The sequence below is a fragment of the Danio aesculapii genome, chromosome 15 (assembly GCF_903798145.1).
Source record: "Danio aesculapii chromosome 15, fDanAes4.1, whole genome shotgun sequence".
Taxonomy (NCBI): domain Eukaryota; kingdom Metazoa; phylum Chordata; class Actinopteri; order Cypriniformes; family Danionidae; genus Danio; species Danio aesculapii.
This window is the reverse complement of record NC_079449.1, coordinates 41,442,710-41,458,513: the sequence shown is the minus strand read 5'-3', so window position 1 is coordinate 41,458,513 and position 15,804 is coordinate 41,442,710. Positions and strand designations below refer to the sequence as shown.

Sequence of the window (15,804 nt, the reverse complement as noted above, 5' to 3'; positions counted from 1 at the left end):
TGCAAATGAAACTGTACCAGGGGATCATGTCAAAGTCACTGTGGTGGGGCTGCAGTTTGGATCGTATCAACTCCCAGTTTGACAGCTCAACGCGTCTCCGTTTGCAGCTCTGCGGACTATCCCGCTGAATATCCCGGCAGACAGATGATGTCACTTCCTGAACATGAGTGCTCTGATTGAACAACTGGGGAAAGACAGCATTTTAAAAAAAGACAGCAGTTAGAAATAAACAAAGGAACATTACCTCAAATAGACCCATTGAGCTTATTTTACTTTAGAAACAGATTCAATGTAGTACATTTTGTATGGTACAATGGACACATTAACACATCAAGCAGTTTATGGGCAAGAAAAAAAGTGTTAAACATTCAGTAATCACCTGGTGGGAGACATCAGCTGTTAGTTCAATAAGGTTTTCTTTCACAGCTATATGGCGTGAGCCTGTGGCATATTTGCCTCTGCTGCCAATCTGACTGATCTCACCAACAAGGGCGTCATAGAGCGTGCAGAGCTGACTGCGCCATTTGACCCAGTCTTGCGCTTGTGCACCTGTGTGTTATGAAGCGGACAGGAGACAGAGGTAAGGAAACGTTAGGGTGTTTATTAAATGACAACAAGGAGCACATGAAGGATAGCCAGGAGGATCAGGAATGATGTTGGGGTCTTTTCCTCCGTGGCTGGGTAACAGGAATACACGAGGATGGACAGCACACACCAGATACAGCTGACAGAGGATGACACAGACTTGGAAGGACTGGAAGACAGGACGATTCGGGTGGACCAGGAAGACTAGGAGGAATACAAAGAGAACAGGTAAGTAAAGCGTTTGTTTTAGCTGAGGATGACTACGCTGAGTGGTCGCTCAGTTGTCCGCTTTCGTCGAGACGAGCCCGGACAATGAGCGACTGGAGTGCTGTGCTTTTATCTGGTGCTCGTGAATGTGATGCAGCTGTGTGCTCATTAGAAGTCAGGTGATGGTGATCTTCGTGAGTGGGGATCGTGAGAGCCTGACCAATCCGTGACAGTACCCCCCTCCCCAGGGCCCGCTCCTGAGGGCCGACACCTCCGACGCCGTGGTGGTCTCCCTCTGCCTCTAGGCGCTGGGAACTCAGGGTGGCTCTCATGAAATTCCACCATGAGACTAGGATCGAGAATATCAGCTCTGGGAACCCATGTCCTTTCTTCGGGGCCGTACCCTTCCCAGTCCACCAGGTACTCCAACTGGCCACCACGACGTCGGGAACGCAAGATCTCCTTCACTGCGTAGACGGCTCCTTCTTCTAGGAGCAGTGGAGGAGGGGGTTCCTCTTCGTGGTCAGGCTCTGTGGAGGGAAGAACAGGATCGTGATAGGGTTTCAGGAGTGATACGTGGAATGTAGGGTGAATACGGTAGTGAGAGGGTAATTGTAGTTTGTAGGTGACGGGGTTAACCTGTTCCACGATGGTGAAGGGACCAACAAATCGGGGACTTAACTTGCGAGAGGGCAGTCGCATGCGTATGTCCCGGGTGGATAGCCACACCTTTTGTCCGGGTGTGTATCTGGGTTCTTCAGACCTTCTTCTATCGGCGGTTACCTTGCTTCGACGGACTGCCCTCTGCAGATGTTGATGAGCCTCGTCCCAGACTCTCTCGCTCTCCCGGAACCAGTGATCCACTGCGGGGACATCAGATGGTTCGCCATCCCAGGGAAAGAGCGGTGGTTGGAAGCCCAGGACGCACTGGAATGGCGTGAGTCCGGTGGAGGGTTGCCGCAGTGAATTTTGGGCATATTCTGCCCAGCCCAAATACTGGCTCCAGGAGCTCTGGTGACCACTGCAGAAGGTCCTCAGGAACCGTCCCACCTCCTGAATCTTCCTCTCTGTCTGCCCGTTGGTTTGGGGATGATATCCAGAAGAGAGGCTGACGGCCACACCTAGGAGCTTGAAGAAGGCTTTCCATAGACGTGAGATGAACTGTGGACCTCTGTCCGACACAATATCTTCTGGAATACCAAATGACCTGAAGACTTGATTAAAGATATTGTCGGCTGTTTCAAAGGCTGTGGGAAGACCTTTCAGAGGGATTAGTTTGACAAACTTTGAGAATCTATCTACGATGACTAGAATACAGGTATTACCTTCTGACGAGGGGAGGTCAGTGATAAAGTCCACTCCTAGGTGTGACCAGGGACGGTTCGGAATCGGCAAGGGATGGAGCTTTCCAGCGGGTAGATGACGTGGGCTCTTGGATTGGGCACAGTCCTTACAGCCCTGAACATATTGCCTCACATCCCTTGCCATGTTTGGCCACCAGAATCGTTGGGATACTAGCGAGAGAGTATTGTTGATCCCTGGATGTCCAGTGCCTAGCGAGGTATGTAAGGAGTGGATCAGATCTACCCGGTGTTCAGGTGGTATGAACTGCCGATGAGGAGGGCATCCCGGCGGAGCAGGGGCTTCCGGAGTGGCAACGACTGGAGGAGCGTTCCAGGTGATCGGACAAATGGAGATGTGTTCGGGAAGAATCTTCGTTGGGAGTTCTTCATGATCGTGATGCTCGTGTAAACGAGAGAGAGCGTCTGCTCTTAGATTCTTGGGTCCTGGACGATAGGAAATGGAGAAATCAAAACGTGAGAAGAAAAGTGACCATCTGGCTTGACGTGGACATAGTCTCTTGGCCTCTTTGATATATTGGAGGTTTTTGTGATCTGTGATCACCTGGAACGGATGTTTGGCTCCCTCCAACCAGTGACGCCACTCCTCCAAGGCTAGCTTGATTGCTAGAAGCTCCCTGTCTCCTATGCTGTAATTCTGCTCCGCCGGGCTCAACTTCCGAGAGAAATAGGCACAGGGATGCAGTCGGGGCGGTGTATCATGATGTTGGGATAATACTGCCCCGACGCCGGTGGTGGATGCGTCCACTTCCACCACGAAAGGAAGATTTGGGTCAGGATGAGTCAGGAGTGGGGCCCTTGTGAACTCCTTCTTAAGAAGGCGGAAGGCTGCGGCTGCTTCTTTGGTCCACTCCAGTCCTTTGGGTTTACCCTTGAGGAGATTAGTGAGAGGTGATGTAATCCTGCTGTAGTCCTTGATAAACCGTCTATAAAAGTTAGCAAACCCAAGAAACCTCTGGAGCTCCTTAATGGAAGTGGGTTCTGACCAGGATAGAACAGCCTCAATTTTCTTCCCATCCATACGTATACCGGTTTGGTCAATGATGTATCCCAAGAAATGAATCGACTTCTGGTGGAATGAGCATTTCTCCGCTTTGAGGTAGAGGTGATGTGCTCTCAATGTGTGTAGGACCTCCGCAACGTGTTGGCGATGTTCGGCCTCACTCCGGGAGTAAATGAGGATGTCATCTATGTACACTATTACAAAGTGGTGAAGAAACTCCCGGAGGACTTCATGAATGAAGTTTTGGAATACGGAGGGGGCGTTGACCAGACCGTAAGGCATGACCTCATATTCATAGTGGCCAGTAGGGGTCACGAATGCTGTCTTCCATTGGTCCCCCTCACGTATTCTTATCAGATTATACGCGCTGCGGAGGTCCAATTTAGTGAAGACTTTAGCTTCTCGGAGCTGTTCCAAAGCGGCTGGTACCAGAGGAAGGGGATATCGGTATTTTACTGTACCGTTATTTAGGACCCTGTAGTCGATGCATGGACGCAGCCCTCCGTCCTTCTTGGCCACAAAGAAGAAGCTTGAGGCGGCTGGTGATTTTGAGTGACGTATGTACCCCTGACTCAGAGCCTCCCTTATGTAATCTTCCATTGCCTGATTCTCTGGAAGCGAGAGCGGGTAGATCCTACCTCTTGGCAACTGGGCATCTGGAACTAGGTCGATCGCGCAGTCCCATGGCCGATGCGGCGGTAGCTGGGAAGCTCTCTTGGGGCAGAAGACATCATGAAAGGAGCTGTACTCCTTAGGAATGTGGATAGACTGCTTCTCAGGAGGACTCTCGACCGATGTTGTAAACAAAGAAATGGGGTTCCGACCTTGAAGAGGGAGATTTGGAAAACAGGTAGGTGTACATCCAGATCCCCATTTCTTTATCTCTCCTGTGCCCCAAGAGATGATGGGATCGTGCTTCACCAGCCACGGGCGCCCTAGAATGATGTCCATATTTGCACCCTCCAGAACCAGAAATTGAATCCTCTCTTGATGTAACAACCCCACTTGAAGAAGGATGTCTTCGCATTGTCGATGGATACGGGTCGAAGATCGAGTGCACTGGGTTATCGGTTGTATCTGGTATATATGCGAGGACGCCTCAGTACGTAGGTGGAGTTGACGACAGAGGGATTGGGAGATGAAGTTCCCTGCTGACCCGGAGTCGATGAGGGCTGTGACAAGGAGAGAAATAGAGGCAGTAGTTATTTGTACGGTGGTAGTAAGTGGTTTACATTGTTCAATATTCGTACTGAATACACTCACTGAAGTCCGAATGGGACGAAGGGGACACTCCATACGGGTGTGTCCACTGACACCGCAGTATAGACACAGACCCCGGGTCAGCCTCCTCTGTCGTTCCGCTGATGTCAGTCTTCCAGACTCTATTATCATGGGTTCTGGTTCTGGAGAGGCTGTTGACTCAGGCGATTGGAGGAGTGCAGACGAGGGGGTGATGGTGTCCTGTTGATAGGAACGGAGACGATCGGAACATCGGAGAGAATGTTGGATGAATCTCTCCAGACCCATAGTATCATCTAATGTGGCCAGCTGGATTCGGAGAGTGGGTTCCAAGCCGAGCCGGTACGTGGTCAACAACGATCTCTCATTCCATCCACTTGCAGCTGCTAGAGTGCGAAACCGGAGAGCATATTCCTGTGTAGATAGAGTACCTTGCTTTAGATGATACAGCTGCTCTCCAGCGGCTACTTCCCCATCAGAACGTCCAAACACCTCTTTGAAATACTCCGTGAAGGTAGTGATGGAATTCATGACCGGCCCGGCTTGGTTCCAGATCGTCTCAGCCCATTTAAGTGCAGGCCCAGAGAGTAGTGATACGATGTAGGCGATCTTTGACTTATCTGTGGGATATAGAGAAGGTTGCATTTCGAATATGAGGGAACATTGTAACAGAAAACCATTGCACTCCCCCGCTCCGCCTGAGTAGGGCGCTGGTCGGGCCATGGGACTGGAAGGAAGGGCCGAAGAAGAAACTGTGGAGGCGGAAGTGCTCGGTGCTGGTGGTGCGTTGGAAAGTGGAGCTGGTGGCTGTAGAATCCGCTTCAACTGGTCCACCAGCTCTTGAAAGTGATCGGGGGTGCTCATGTTGTCGTCGTTATAGGTCCGGGCTTCTGTTATGAAGCGGACAGGAGACAGAGGTAAGGAAACGTTAGGGTGTTTATTAAATGACAACAAGGAGCACATGAAGGATAGCCAGGAGGATCAGGAATGATGTTGGGGTCTTTTCCTCCGTGGCTGGGTAACAGGAATACACGAGGATGGACAGCACACACCAGATACAGCTGACAGAGGATGACACAGACTTGGAAGGACTGGAAGACAGGACGATTCGGGTGGACCAGGAAGACTAGGAGGAATACAAAGAGAACAGGTAAGTAAAGCGTTTGTTTTAGCTGAGGATGACTACGCTGAGTGGTCGCTCAGTTGTCCGCTTTCGTCGAGACGAGCCCGGACAATGAGCGACTGGAGTGCTGTGCTTTTATCTGGTGCTCGTGAATGTGATGCAGCTGTGTGCTCATTAGAAGTCAGGTGATGGTGATCTTCGTGAGTGGGGATCGTGAGAGCCTGACCAATCCGTGACACTGTGTGAACAAAAATTTAGAGACATTTTAATTAAATAAATACAGTTTTACTGTTCAGAAGATTTGGGATTAGTAACACTTTTAGTTTTTTAAATAGAAATCTCTAATAATCTTCATGGGTGAATTTATTCACTTAAAAACACATACAGTTAAAGTCAGAATTATTAGCCCCCCTGTTTACTTTTTCCCCAATTCCTGTTTAACGAAGAGAAGATTTTTCTTCAACACATTTCTAAACATAATAGTTATAATAACTCATTGCTAATAAAGGCTTAACTAGGTTAATTAGGTTAACTAGGCAGGCTAGAGCAAGTTTAGGCAAGTTTAGGCAGGCTTAGGCAAGTTTTTGTATAACGATCGGAAAAATAATTAGCTTAAAGGGGCTAATAATATTTACCTTAAAATGGATTTGAAAAAATTAAAATCTGCTTTTATTCTAGCCGAAATAAAACAAATAAGACTTTCTTCAGAAGAAAAAATATTATCAGACACACTGTGAAAATTTCCCTGCTCTGTTAAACATCATTTGGGAAATATTTAAAAAATAAATAAACAAATAAAAAAGGGGGGCTTATAATTCTGAATTCAGCTGTATAGTTGAAAATGTTTTTGTTTTTCAAATAGTTTATTCATTCATTCATTCTCCTTCTGCTTGGTCCCTTTATTTATCAAGGGTTGCCACAGCAGAATGAACCGCCAACTTATCCAGCATATGTTTTACACGGCGGATGCCCTTCCAGCTGCAACCCAGTATTGGGAAACCCATACACACTCATTCACACACATACAATACAGCCAATTTAGTTTTTTCAATTCACTGTCCAATTTCTTTGGACTGTGGGGGAAACTGGAGCACCTAAGGGAAACCCACGCAAACAGAACATGCAAACTCTGCACAGAAATGCCAACTGACCCAGCCGGGACTCGAACCAGCGACCTTCTTGCTGTGAGGCGACAGTGCTAACCACCGTGTCACCTTTTCAAATAATTATTTTATTTAAAAAATGTCTGCTACTTGAATGTTTTAAAAAGTAATTTCTACATTTCGAATCTCAGCGCTATTACTCATGTGTTAACTGATTCTTCAAAAATCATTTATGCCGACTTGCTCTTCTGCAACATTAGTATTATTATTATTAATTTTAAATTTGAATAATTTGGAGTTCACAAAAACTTTTTCTTTCCTAATTATTCAATTCAAGGCAATGCATAAGGGCATAACCTAACAAAAAAGTATATAATTTTAAAATATAAAATCTCATCTTGCACAAGCTCTATGATGTGCATCTGCAATTTTATGCATTCCAAATATTATTATTTTCATTTTTTTAACTAATCCTTTAACTCTACCAAGAGGACATCTTACTGTGCTTAAATTCTGGTCCCTATCTCATTTAAATTCTTAAATGATCTGGTACGGGTCACCTTTATCAGGCTTGCATTTCCACTGCCAAAAGAGTACCAATGGTGTGGTGTACGAAAGAAAGTTTCAGTCGACGTCATTCTCGCTCGAGGAAATGTCAAAGTAAAGCTGTACAGGTCAATCACATTTCATATGAGAAGCACTTCTCACAAAACAGATGCTTTTGTGAGAAGTGTTCATTACTAATCTTTCTAGGAACAGGATTTGATTGTAACTGCAGATCAATGATCGAAAAATCAGTGTGAAATGGCCTACTGTAACGTCTGCAATTATATAAAATAAATAAATGCAGCATCTATGAACATATACAGCCCCTTACAGTCTCCGATTTGTTACCGATTACAGAAAAACTACACATTCATTTAGTCCATATTTGTGTTAAAAAAAACACACAACATATAGTCCAGTCATGGCAAACCCCTCATCTTTAATCTTCACCAGCACATGGAACCTCTGTTAGAAAGTAATTCCATCGTTCTGAGTTCATAATAGTCCAAAAGATGATGATAATAATTAAACATGGCAGTTTGTTCATGGTTAAGGTTGCTGAAAGAATCATTTGCTCCTTTTTTCATGCTTCACTCTCACGTTTGTCCATTTCAGAAAGGACTGGATGTCTGAAGCACTTCAATAATCACGCGCCCATTATTATTATCAGATGCAGCTCAAGAAGTTTCTTTATTTTAAATATAGAAGCGCAGCGACCGCACGTGTGCTCTCTGGAGCAAGTGAAACAGCTCACGCTTTTAGAAGGCCTCGTAAAACATCATGACACGGCAGGTTTAGATCATCTTGGCTTTGTGGCAGTTCATCAAGACGACAACATGGTTTGTTTGAGCTCGGGTCGACCATGGCTTGTTATTAAATGTATGTAGTATTACGGTGTAATGTCTCAACTGTGTATTTAAAAATGGCGCTTCCGATTCTTTGTAAACCAATAGCGTTCAGCTGCGCATCTAGCCCCACCTTTTTGTACCCCTTTGTCGTGCTAGGTACCCTTTGGAAAGTGGTACGGTACGGTTCGCTTTTAGGTACCTTTTGACAGTGGAAACGGCCATAAAAGCATACCGACCCGTACCGTACCATTAAGCCAGAGGGGGTTTTTCCAGTTTTTTTTCCTTTTCTATCACCTGATGGAATTTGGGTTCCTTGCCACTGTCACCTTTGGGATTGAATAGTTAGGGCCTGAAGAGATGCCTTACAGTCAAATCACATGCTGCAAGACTGGCATTAGTATTGAACTGAACTCTTTTACATTAAACTGGCTTGATCTGGAAAACATGATTGTTGACTTTAGAATTTAGAATTAATATCGACAGTTTTACTATTTTGCCTGTTTATCTATGTAAAAATTGCAGAACTTGTGTAAATTATTCATATCACTATGATCAGATGTTGTTGTTGTTGTTTTTACCATCATCTATTTTGTTATTGAAAGTGTAAGTTGCATATTAAAAATTTATCTAAAATTCCCTTTTAACTGTGTGGATGGCTTTAGGTTTTTTTTGTTATCAGAATAGAGTGCAAAAGAAGGATATCCTTTAACTTCTATTAAAAATATTTAACTTCTAATTAAAAGAAATGTAACATATCAAGGTACTGAATCATGTTCAGTGTCTTTTATGTTAGGTGTTCAAGATGAGTAACAAATAAACCCATAAATACATATAGCCTAAAATTATTTTAAAAAGTTAATAATAAATGATAAAAAACTTTAAAGAATATTCTTTAACATCAATTACATATTATAAAAACTGTGAGGGCAAAATATTGAAATGCAGTGCATTTGAATAGATTGTTGTATCATTTACCTGTCTCGATAGTCTTTGCACCTTTAGGGTGATGAACAAAAAGCTGAATTTGGAAAAATTTCACAAGCTCTTCTTTAAGTACTGAGCTGGGTCTCATCCCAGTATAAACGCACAGCATATCTGACAGGACCTCCTCACCCAGACCACACACCCTCTTCCTGCAGGACAGAAGCACTGAGCGCAGAAACACATTTACAGCAGACACCAGATTCTCCAGAACCATCAGCTGCTTTTCTGCCCTGAGAAACATTACAGCAAGTGAAAGTTTTCTCTCTGTTTGTTTGTTTTTAAATAAGAAAGAAATGTGACGTGAATTGAATGATACCTGCTGTTGCTCAGAGCCTTCAGAAAGAAGTTAAAAAGAGTGTTGGACAATCCCTCTGTTTGGACACAACAGCCCCAAACCACCGTGTAGATGATACGACTCACTTGAACTCTGTTGATTGACCTGCTTCCCCTATTAAACAGCCCACAGAACAAATCCAACAAACCTGCACAAAAACAGAACATTAAAACAACACATAAAGACTAGATTAGTTTACATTTCCACTCAGTAAGAAACATTACAACCTAAGGTGCATTATCACCTTTGCAAAAAGACTAAACTACATTCATTTTCTTTTCGGCTTAGTCCCTTTATTAATCAGGGGCTGCCACAGCGGAATGAACCGCCAACTTATCAAGCATATATTTTACACAGCGTATGCCCTTCCAGCTGCAACCCAACACTGGGAAACATCCATACACACTCATTCACACACACACTATGGCCAATTTAGCTTATTCAATTCAGCTATACCTCATGTCTTTGGACTGTGGGGAAAACCGAAGCACTCAGAGGAAGAACACAAGGAGAACATGCAAACTCTACACAGAAATACCAACTGACCCAGCCGGGGCTCGAACCAGCGACCTTCTTGCTGTGAGGCGATCGTTAGGACCAGACAGAATCTGTGGACGTTTTTTGCCATTTCTGCTGAATATTTTGGTAAAAATCTGCAGATTTCTGCGGAATTATTTTGGGAGTTTCATAACTAAAACCTTAATATGTGAAATTAAAAATAATACCTTTTAAACTTTTATTTAATGTTTAAAATGCAAATCCAATTAGATTCACTTTATTTGGTAAACAAAGCAAGTCTCTCATGTAATATATCTACTAAAAGACAGAAAATATTACTTTACAAACTGCATTGTAAATAAATCAGATGAACATTTTCACATTAGTCAATAATATTACGGTATTTGATTTTAAAAACTGAATAAATATAGATTTACACACATTTACTCAAGTAAATCTGCGGAATTCTGTGTGTGCAGATTCCCTGCGGCCTAGCGATCGTGCTACCCACTGCACCACCGTGACGCCCAGACGGAAATACCACTAAAATTATCTTCATAAATATATTGTAATTAATCTGCAATTCAAGTTATTTTAATGAGCAAGTTGGTTAAAATGTTTACCCTTTTCTTTCATCATTGTTTTGCTTTTTCAGTGTATTTTGAATCAAAAATGAGTTTTTTGCAGTATAATAAACATCCGCTGCACTATGAAAATAACACAGTTTAATAGCCACAAACGTAACTTGTTTTAATTTTAGTCCGTTTAAAAACTTTGCTGTGTGAAAGCGAACTGCACCATGAACAAAAAGCAACATTGTAACAGTTTAATCCCTGTTTCAGAACCAAACAATCAATTTCTAAGTGTGAAAGCACCCTAAGTGTGTACTTAGTGTAAAACGCACGTTTAAGAAAGTGTCAATAACTCAGCTCTTACTCGGGCTGTGTGATTAATTGAAATTGAATCGCAATCGTGATTTGAAACGTTGCGATTAGCTAATCGGAAGAGGCTTCAATATGAAATATATATGTACTATTTAATTTCCCTCGCCCAGAGCAAATGGGTGACCTCTGTCTGTGTGTGACAGTCTTACTAGACAATTGACTAAGCACACTTTCATTCTACCCAATCAGAATTGCGCAACCAGTCGGCGCAATAGCCTAGTGGTTAGCGTGTCGACATAAGGGGCAGTAGCATGTCAGGGCGTCACGAGTTCGAATCCCGGCTCGAGGACATTTCCCTACCCTACCCCCCTCTCTCTCTCTCTCCAACTTCGCTTCCTGTCCTAAATACTGTCCTATCTAATACAGGCAAAATAGCCAAAAAATAAATCTTAAAAAAAAAAGAATTGCGCAACCAAACTATGCGGAACCGAACGCCCACAATAAAAAACAAAAAACAAGCAAAGAGGAAAGGAATAGTTTGGTTGCCAACTGGTGAAATTTTTTTCTCTCCGCTGTCGCCACTGGCTTGCATGGTTCGGGATCAGTAGAGCTGCGCATCGATGGATTTGCTCTTCAGCGTTTGGACTCTCAGTAGTGATTATTAAACCACACTGAACTGAGCTAAACTGAACTGAACTTAAACTCTGAAAACTGAACTGACACCGTTTCAATTTACTATGATCTTCTATGTGAAGCTGCTTTGACATAATCTACATTGTAAAAGCGCTATACAAATAAAGGTGAATTGAAAAAAATTTTTTTATTGAAAGTGCTTCCAAGTGGGATGATGGCATTTGCCCTTCAGAAGCATTAATAGACATATTAATATCAAAGAAAATCAGGACACCGGTAATATGGAAATAAGGTCATTTGTAGGAATTATTGCTACAGTACGAGAAAATACAACCAGCACCTTAAAAAGCACCACAGGTAGCTATATAAGGAGTGTCTTGCTAAAAAGTCCATTTAAAGTATTTCCAGTGACACTCAATCTAGGAGAAAGCAACAGCAAAGTACAATTTCATTGTTGTTTCAGCCATGTTAGTTTGCTGAGTGTTCTGTATTTTTATAATTATTATTGTTTAGTTTGTATAATAAGCTACACTATCTCGCTACTTTAAGTTCAACATGGTTACAGAAAGGTAAAGTCATTTATTTGTGTTTCCTGTTTGCTCTAAAGAAAAATGAGTGCTTCATTTCTGAATATTTAAAAACAAATTTGAATCAATGTTTAACTTAAGTTAATATATTTTCAGTTCCTTTTTTAAATTAACACTCGCTGCATTTTAGCAGAAAGAAGCTACAATATAGATTATTGAGCTGAAGCCTGACTACAAAATTAAATCGCAAATCAAATAAAAAAATAAATAAATAAAAAATAAATAAATAAATAAATAAAAAAAAATTAAAAAATAATTTTAAAAAATTAAAAAAAAATAATAACTGAAACCGCAAAAATAACTAAAATCGCAATAACTGTCAAAAATAAATAAATAAATAAAAATAAATAAATAAATAAAAACAAAATAAAAAATAGTAATAATAAAAAATAATTAATTAAAAAAATATATATAATAATAATAATAAAAAATAAAAAAATAAATAAATAAAAAATAAAAAAATAAAAAATATATATATAATAATAATAATAATAAAATAAAAAATAAATGAATAAATAAATAAAAAATAAAACAAAATTTAAATAAATAAAAAAAATAATAAATAAAAAAATAATAAATAAATAAATAAATAAATAAAAATAAAAAATAAAAATAAATAAAATAAATCGCATTTAGATATTTTCCCCAAATTGCACAGCCCCTAGCTCTTACTGTCATTTTCCTGAAGTTAAAGAACCCTAATACACTTTATTAAACGAGAGAAAAAAAGAGAGAGAGAAGGCTGCAAGTCAGAGCTGAGCTCAGAAATATTCATAACCATAATAAATATGGTCAATATGGAGCTCCTGATTTTAGGGATATTTTATGGTGGAATAAATGAGCATATGAAACCATTTCTTGAGATTTTTTTAACTTACCTAAGCCATATATCAACTACGTAGATATCAAATAACAAATCAATGCAGTATATGGCACTTTTAAATTTCCTATTGAGCTGATTTTAACTGTTGACGCCCCACATAAGGCACTAAAATAAAAATAAAGAAATCTACACACAAATCAACAGTGGTCATGCACTCACTGTGCCACTGCTGCTGGCTCATCTCACACCAATATTTTCGGACAGACAGGATGTTCTTTAGCAGAATACTGCTGTAGTCCTCCCCATAGGCCACACAGCTGAATGGACTCTGAAGAACCTCCACTACATGAGATATCAGCTCTGCACACCTTAACCTCGGACCGCCTGCAGAACAGAAGCATTATTGTGTTTGATGGATTAAACATTCGAACAGACATCTTCTATGGTTGCAAGCAAATCTTGAATTTCCAGTAGCTCAGACATTACGTTGGTTGGCACATCTGATGAAAAACTTCATGAGGCTGCTAATTTCCTGCATCTTTTTCTGCCGGTTTGCTTGAGTGGAGGCTGAAACGTTGGCTTTTCCTGACTGTAGAAGTTCAGTCTCTTTCTTAAGAAATTTCTGTAAAAACCTGTATACAAGAATCATTATTTATAAGCATCCGACCACACTTAGCTTATACAGTAGAACTAACAACAGACAGAATGAAAATGATGTAACAGACCGGAAAACAGCATCCCAGGTGAGCTGTTTAGAGCCTTTGCATCCTGATGTACGATCAAGTTCTTCCACAGTGTCTGGTGAACAAATGAGCCGCCTGAAGCGATCAAGCTCTTTCTGAAAACAAAAAACAATTATGACATTACTTATTACCTTCAATCCAAGTAATTGAAATGATTTTACTTTTTTCACAGCTCCACTAAAAACATTGGATTGATTTTCCCATTTTTTTAGATCATTACCCTGCTGAAAAAAAACAGCTTAAACCAGTCAACCAGCCTGGTTTTAGAGGAGTTTTGGCCATTTCCAGGCATTTCCAGCCTGGTCTTAGCTGGTCAGGCTGAAAAATGATCAGCCAAAACCAGCTTGTCCACCCTGGTTTAAGCTGAATATAGCTGGTTTTGGGTGGGCTCCCAGCCTGGCTAGTCTGGTTAAGCTGGTTTCAGCTGGTCATCTCCCAGCCTGACCATCTAAGACCAGGCTGGAAATGGCTGAAACCAGTCTGGAAATGGCCAAAACGACATAACTCGCGGCTGAACTATCATAGTATGATGCATCATTTGAGAAAAGAATGATGTAGTGATGAGTGTTTCCCAAAACCCATAGTTTCTCTGTCGCAGATCCATCAACCCTTCATGAACCATGTTAGTTATTATGTAAAACGCCCATAATGATGCTCTAAACAGGGTGGTAACAACTTCTTTGGAGAAGAACCCTATAATTTATTTGTGCAAATTATATTGTTTTACACGCACACACATTTTTAAAAAATCCAATATTAGTTTTGGTAAAAACATGCATTTACTTTTCATATTAATAGAAATATATGTAAACGGCACATATAGGGCCTGTGTTTATATTACACATATTATTGAGAACATAACATATCCTATTCTAAAACCTAAAATCACTTACAAAAGCTAACACTTATTCTAATATCCTATATAAATCATATAAATAAATAAATAAATAAATAAATAAATAAATAAATAATGAGGCTATTTATTAAGAAATGAAATTTAATATGTATTATTTATGAGGAAATAAAAAATCCTACTTTAATAATAATATTAATAATGATGATTATAATTATTAAGTAGTATATTGTTTATTTAATTTTTATTTTTTGAAAATTCTACTGTTACAATTTGAAACATGCAAACCACTGCAGAAATGTGCTAACCAACAGGCCTGTGTCATATACAGTACAGATACCTAATAAATAACCTACTATAAATTAAAAGCAGTAACATATGCTATGTTTTTTGCTTTCATAAGCTTTGGAGACGTAACATAAAGTCTGCTTTTAAACAATAGATCACCTATAGCTTTCATCATGAGCCACGGCTGTGTTCAAAATGACATCAAGGTTTTTAAAGTGCACTGCGAAGGTAAAACAATTGTCAATATGAAGATTGCTAAAACTGAACTGTTGAAATTACTTTGAAAGCACATTACAACTATGAGAGATGACTTTAATGTTTTTTTTTTTATAAATCCAAGTTTAAATGATAGAATGTTCTAAATGAATAGAGTATAGGGGGATAACTGGGATTAGAACACAGCCAGGAACTATGCTTCTAACTACAGCTCTAGAGTTATAGTTGCAAACTATATGTATGTTTGTAACGACACAACTTGCGACTTTAGTAGGCTAACCATGGTTTTCGTAAACGCACCCCTGGTCGACTAGCTAAAACCAGCCAACCAGCCTAGCCTAGTGTAAGCTGTTTTTTTTACAGCAGGGTAGCCTAAACATTGCCTCACATTACTAAAACAATGACCTGTCAAAATATAATTGTCAAATTATGACCAAATGCAATTTAACGAAATTAATTATTTGACATCAGATTTTGGTGTAAATTACAGCATCCGCAGAAATGAGGAGATTATCCAGTTCATAAAATCACACACAACAGGTACATTGGCAAACTGTAAAAATGTGAATACATTCTATAGCAATCACTGTCAGATACTGATTATTATGTTTGCCCATTTTTCTAAAAGCACACCATTTGTTGTTTTATAGACCATTTCAATGTGGTGACGTCATTGGCCCATTAACATTTCCTGCTTATCATCAAACTATATGCTAACTGTAACAAGACGCAAATCAATCATAACCTAATGTTAAAACAGCTATCATAACATTATTTATCAATATGTGGCTGTTTTTTAGATTCTCAGGACAGTGTTTCTACAGGTTTCATCAAGTCAAATTTAAAACTTTTTAAGAGCTTTTAAAGACCATTTTAAGACCATAATAAATGGAATTTCAGACTTACACAAAGCTAAACGCTACAGATTTGTTTAATGGTCAAGATA

General features: G+C 40.3%; 1 protein-coding gene across 1 annotated transcript in view; it reads right to left on the bottom strand.

The window, feature by feature from the left end:
* atm (ATM serine/threonine kinase) overlaps positions 1-15,804 on the bottom strand; it is a 155,958-nt gene that overhangs the window by 139,166 nt on the left and 988 nt on the right. The window contains exons 2-8 of the mRNA XM_056474506.1: positions 13,484-13,596; positions 13,245-13,390; positions 12,978-13,142; positions 9,316-9,481; positions 8,991-9,229; positions 380-549; positions 18-184 (exon numbers count right to left, since the gene is read on the bottom strand). Coding sequence (XP_056330481.1) covers positions 18-184; positions 380-549; positions 8,991-9,229; positions 9,316-9,481; positions 12,978-13,142; positions 13,245-13,390; positions 13,484-13,596 — 1,166 coding nt within the window. The remainder of the gene's footprint in view (positions 1-17; positions 185-379; positions 550-8,990; positions 9,230-9,315; positions 9,482-12,977; positions 13,143-13,244; positions 13,391-13,483; positions 13,597-15,804) is intronic.